This window comes from Austrofundulus limnaeus, unplaced genomic scaffold (genome assembly GCF_001266775.1).
Source record: "Austrofundulus limnaeus strain Quisiro unplaced genomic scaffold, Austrofundulus_limnaeus-1.0 Scaffold740, whole genome shotgun sequence".
NCBI lineage: Eukaryota > Metazoa > Chordata > Actinopteri > Cyprinodontiformes > Rivulidae > Austrofundulus > Austrofundulus limnaeus.
In genome coordinates this window covers 158,221-163,884 of record NW_013953142.1, presented here as the reverse complement: position 1 = coordinate 163,884, position 5,664 = coordinate 158,221, and the positions used below count along the sequence as shown (strand labels likewise).

At 35.8% G+C, this 5,664-nt stretch overlaps 1 protein-coding gene across 1 annotated transcript in view; it reads right to left on the bottom strand.

Annotated features, from left to right (window-relative positions):
- Window positions 1–5,664, bottom strand: part of LOC106532267 (adenylate cyclase type 1) — a gene marked incomplete in the record, with an annotated part of 61,146 nt that overhangs the window by 19,710 nt on the left and 35,772 nt on the right. Inside the window, 4 exon segments of the mRNA XM_014028290.1 lie at window positions 1,490–1,574; window positions 1,677–1,774; window positions 2,010–2,204; window positions 4,598–4,753. Coding sequence (XP_013883744.1) covers window positions 1,490–1,574; window positions 1,677–1,774; window positions 2,010–2,204; window positions 4,598–4,753 — 534 coding nt within the window.

Sequence of the window (5,664 nt, the reverse complement as noted above, 5' to 3'; positions counted from 1 at the left end):
ACTTTAGGAGATGTATTATAGAGGCATTCAACCATGGAATTTTATTTTTCAGGACTGGAACTTTACAAGTTGAAATATATTTTTCCGGTTTTGTCTCCAAGCTATAGGTAAATCTAGCTTAAAATATCAAGAAGTAAGCTAGAAGCTAAAAGTATCAAAATTCGCTCTAAAAGTAAAAAGTAATCACTGGCTAGCCGAAAGCTAAATATTAAAAAGCTAATAATAAATGCAAACTGAAACTAATCAAAGCAGCAAAAGGCTAGCTAAAAGGTAAAAGTAATCGCTGGCTAGCTAAAAACTAAATGCATCATGTCATGGCTGGCTGAAAGTAACTGAAAGCAGCAAAAGGCTAGCTAAAAGTATCTAAAGCCTGGCTAGCTAAAAGCCAAGAGAAAAGGCTAGCTGAAAGTTTCAAAAAGTAAGCTAGAAGATAATAGTAACAAAGGCTACCTTAAAGTAAAAATTAATCATCGTAGGATAGTTAAATGTAATCAAAAGGCTAGCTAGAAATCAAAGCAGCAAGAGGCTAGCTAAAAGCAAATCTAGCTGAAAGTATTAAAACATAASCTAGACGTGAAATGTAGCGTAAAGGCTACATAAAATTAAAAAGTGATCACTGGCTAGTAAGCTGGAAGCTAAAAAGCTAAATATAGTAAGACTAGCTAGAAGCTACAAATAAATAAAGACCAGCTGAAAGTATTCAAAAGCAGCAAAAGGCTAGCTGATAGCTAGAAGTAAAGCTAATGGAAAGTATCAAAAAGTAAGCTAGGAGCTACAAGTAGAAAAAGGCTACGTAAAAGTTAATAGTAATAATTAAAAGCTAACCATAGCACGACTAGCTACAAGCTACAAATAAATATAAACCAGCTGAAACTAATCAAAAGCAGAAAAATGCTAGCCTTAACTAAAAGTAGCAAAAGGCTAACTAAAAGTAACCACTGCTAGTAAGCTAGAAGCTAAAAGGCTACCTTGAAATAAAGGCCAATGGAAAGTAATCAAAAGCAGCAAAATGCTAGCTAACAGCTTAAAGTAAAATTAGCTAAAAGAATCAAAAAGTAAGCTATAAGCTAAGAGTAACAGAAGGCTAACTAAAAATAAAAAATAATCAAACCACGACCACAGCTGAAGGTTGGAACCTCAGAGAGAAAAAACAAAACAATAAAGTGAAAAAAAGGTACAAAAAACAAATTAACCATTTAAAGACCTCAAAAGCAGCCAAAAACTACACCAAATATTCATGGAAACGACCACAAAACACAAAATAAAGAAAATAACCACAAAGGGATGAAAATTACCCAGAAAGATGTTTAGGATAATAAAATCCGAGATGTAAAACAGCTAAAAAGAAAAACAAAAAAGATGCAAGAATCTAAAAATAAATACATATTTCTGTAGCAAACAAAGAGAAACTCCCACAAACACGACCCAACAAACAGAAAATGAAAGAAAACACTCGTCTTTGGGAGGTTTTAAAATACGTGAGCCTCACCTGGACGCTGGTGAGGTGCAGGTACATCACACAGGCCACGTGGAAACACACACACAGCACCAGCAGCAGCAGCACCAGCACCCCCCTGACAACAGGAACACAGGGTCAGAGGCTCCGCCCCCACAGCTGAGGGTCAATGATGGGTCCTAATAAGGACAGAAAACCAGGTGTGTGTGTGAGGACGCACTGTGGGATCATCAGCAGGTAAATCAGACCGAACAGAGCAGCCAGGATCAGCGACAGAACCACGGCGCTGATGAAGTGGTCGTCGGTCACCTGGTGATACTGAGAGGAGACAACAGCTGTCAATCAAATCATTTAGCTGTCAACTAAATCAATTAGCTGTCAATTAAATCAATTAGCTGTCAATTAAATCAATTAGCTGTCAATCACGACAGGTGTGGGAGCAGCCGCGTCATCAACCGCGTGACGAGTCACGAGGCGTCGTTTCCCCCGAGCGTAACGAGGACACGGTGGATCCGAGTCGGTCCGGCGGTCTCTCTGAGGGGTTCGGACTCACCCGGCGCTCCCGGTCCCCGCTCCTGTAGAACAGCGTGAGGAAGTTGAGGTCCGAGGTCCCGGACTCGGTCTGCCGGGCTTCGATGAGACGCCCGATGTAGCGGTTGACCCGCGTGGCCGGCGAGTGCTGCACGGCGGTGGCCGAGAAGGACGTCCGGCTTCTCAGCTTCTCCGAGGCGGTCCGCAGGGCTCGTCGCTGTCAGAGGCAAAACAAACAAACAAACAAACAAACAAACAAACAAACAAACAAACAAACAAACAAACAGCTTAAAAACAGAGCATCAAGATAAATTAAAAAACATTTTAACAGAACACGACCAAAGGAGTTGAAACTGTAAAACTTAAAACAAGACGAACACAAGCTAAAAATAACAGAACTGTGGCTAAAGGTTAGGATTAGCAAAACTGTTGCTACAAAATTAGCAAAACTACAACTAAAAGTAAAAAAATGTAAAATAGTTTACAAGAGCTAAAATGAACAAAGCTATTGTTTAAGCTAAGACTAGCAAAACTGTAACTAAAAGTTAAAAAGCTAAACTGTAACTAAAAGTTAAAAAGCTAAACTGTAACTAAAAGTTAAAATTAGCAGAACCACTGCTTAATGCTAAAATAGCAAAACCATAGCTAAAGAACAAAAAATGCTAAACCACAGCTAAATGTTATAATAGCAAAACTAAACCTTTAAATGAGCAAAATCATATCTTAATGCTAAAATTAGCAAAACTAGAACTAAAAGTAAAAAAGTACAATTGTACTAGCTAAACGAGCTAAAATGAACAAAACTATTGTTTATGCTAAAATTAGCTAAACTGTAACTAAAAGTTAAAAAAGCTAAATTGTACCTAAGAGCTAAGATTAGCAAACCCTAATTTAATCGCTAAAATTAGCAGAACCACTGCCTAATGCTAAAACAGCAAAACCATAGATAAAAAAATAAAATTGCTAAACCACAGCTAAATGTTATAATAGCAAAACTAAACCTTTAAATGAGCAAAATCATATCTTAATGCTAAAATTAGCAAAACTAGAACTAAAAGTAAAAAAGTACAATCGTACTAGCTAAACGAGCTAAAATGAACAAAACTATTGTTTATGCTAAAACTAGCTAAACTGCAACTAAAAGTTAAAAAAGCTAAATTGTACGTAAGAGCTAAAATTAGCAAAACCATAGCTAAAGAACAAAAATTGCTAAACCACAGCTAAATGTTATAATAGCAAAACTAAACCTTTAAATGAGCAAAATCATAGCTTAATGCTATAATTAGCAAAACTGTAACTAAAGGTTATAAAAGCTAAATTGTACCTAAAGCTAAAATTAGCAAAACTAAAGCAAAAAGTTAAAAAGCTAAGTCATACCTTAAAGTTCAAATTAGCAAAACCGTAGCTAAAGTACATAAATTGCAAAACCACAGCTAAATGTTATAATAGCAAAACTAAACCTTTAAATGAGCAAAATCATAGTTTAATGCTACAATTAGCAAAACTAGAACTAAAAGTAAAAGCTAACAAGTATCTAAGAGCTAAAATTAGCAAAACTTAGTTTTATTGCTAAACTTAGCAGAACCATTGCTTAATGCTAAAATAGCAAAACCAAAGCTAAATAATAAAAAATGCAAAATCATAGCAAAAAACTGAAACAGGCAAAACAGTAGCTGAAAGTACAAAGTACAAAAGTGTAAAAAGCAAAATCATAACAAAAAGTGAACATTAGTAAAACAGTAGCAGAAAGCAAGAACCAAGAATTATCAACTCAACAGCTAAAGTTATATATTAGCAAAGTTGTAGTTTAATGTTAAAAACAGCAAAGTTATAGCTAAAAGATAAAGTAAGCAAAGCTGTACCTTAAAGCTAAAAGGGCAAAGCTGTACMGATAAGGAGAAAAAAACTGAGTAAGTCTTAAAAAAACAGTTTTCAAATGAATTTTAAAATAAACATAAAAGATAATTTTAATGTTTGAAAAAGAAGAAATAAATTTTCGAAATGTTAAGAACTTAAGTTTTTATACTTTTTTAAATTAGTTTCATTAAAAAACAAACTATATACAATAGAAAACAAAGAAAATGCACAAATCAAAAATCCAATCATAAAATGAAAATGAAAGGTAGAAGAAGAATAAATCTTATAATGTCTTTTATCCCCAGAATAGATTAAAACAAAAAATAATTAAAAAATAATACTAAATATTTTTAACACGGTTCATAAAAAGATAATTTTCTGCACATTCCAGCCTCGTTATTCCATTAGGAGCTCTTCACGGCGCTCAGATTTCGGCCTCTTGGATAATTGAGTGACAATAATGACATTAGAGGAGATGACAGCGGGCTGTGGGCCGCCTCGTCAGAACCACGGGGTCCTGACGCCTGACCGGGCTCACAGCTGGGAGGATCACAGCCAGCAGGCTTCCTCTGACAGCCAGACGCTGTGATGTCATGACCCYGATAAACGAGAGGCCAAACAAACGCGTGTGACCCGCTGTATCAGTGCTCTGAAAGCTACTGTGAAACAAAACAAATAAAATCAACAGAGAGCTTCTCTCTGACAACTTTCTGCATGTTTAAGAAGGAAGACTCAGCTGCAGGCGCCGCTCACCTTGTCGTCGTCCTCGCAGGTCATGACGTTGGAAAAGGGGATCTCAGCCTTAAACATCTTCCTGCAGTGCATCAGCTGCACCAGGAGGTAGCAAACCGTCTTGAACTTCATCCTCTTGGCCGGTTTGATGTCAGACAGGATGATGCCAGGAAAGATCTGCCAAACAAAAACAAAAAGTGACGTAAAATCACGAAGAGTTGACACTTTGTATTAATTTATATCTTCTAAAGATGTAATGCTACAGGTTAATTGTGTTTTTATCATTTCAAGCTGTTTTTGTTTGTGTTTCTTTGACTGTCATGAACCAGTGGATCTACTTTATTGGCACTTTCAAAACAATCATAGGACGGACCCAGAAGTGGACATGCTTCCACTAATCTGCTAACAGCAGAACAAATTTTTTGTTTAATGGATTAGCTTTTACACTAATTTYGAAAATCATTAGCGGAACGATTAGCTTCCGCTAAACTAGAATTTGCCAACTACAAGTTATCAAACAGCTAACTAGCACAGGTATAATAGGGTAGGAAGCTATCAGCTAACAGTTAACATCTAATAGCRAAACTAGTTTTTTGTTTAGCTGATAAGTGTTTCAATAACTGTTAGCAGACGGCTAAATTAGGTTTTGCCAACTTTAAATCTGCTAATAGCTAATTAACACAGGTACAAATACATAGGTAGGTATCAGCTAACRGTTAGCAGCTAATAGCAGGACAAATCTTTTGTTTATTGGATTAGCTTTTACACTAATTTTGAAAATCGTTAGCAGACTGATTAGCTCCCGCTAAATTAGGATTTGCCAACTATGAGTTTGCTAACCGCTAACTAGCACAGGTATAAATAGGTAGGTAAGGACAAGCTAACAGCTAATAGCAGAATTCATTTTTCATTTAGCCGATAAGCATTTTCACCTAATTTGAAAACTGTTAGCAGACTGCTAATAGCTAATAGCAGAGCTAACTTTCAGCTAATAGTAAATCTTTCTTTTTTTTTGCTTGTGGATTATTATTTTTTAATTACTTTAAAAATATTTAGTGGACTAATTARCTTTGGCTAAATTAGGCAGT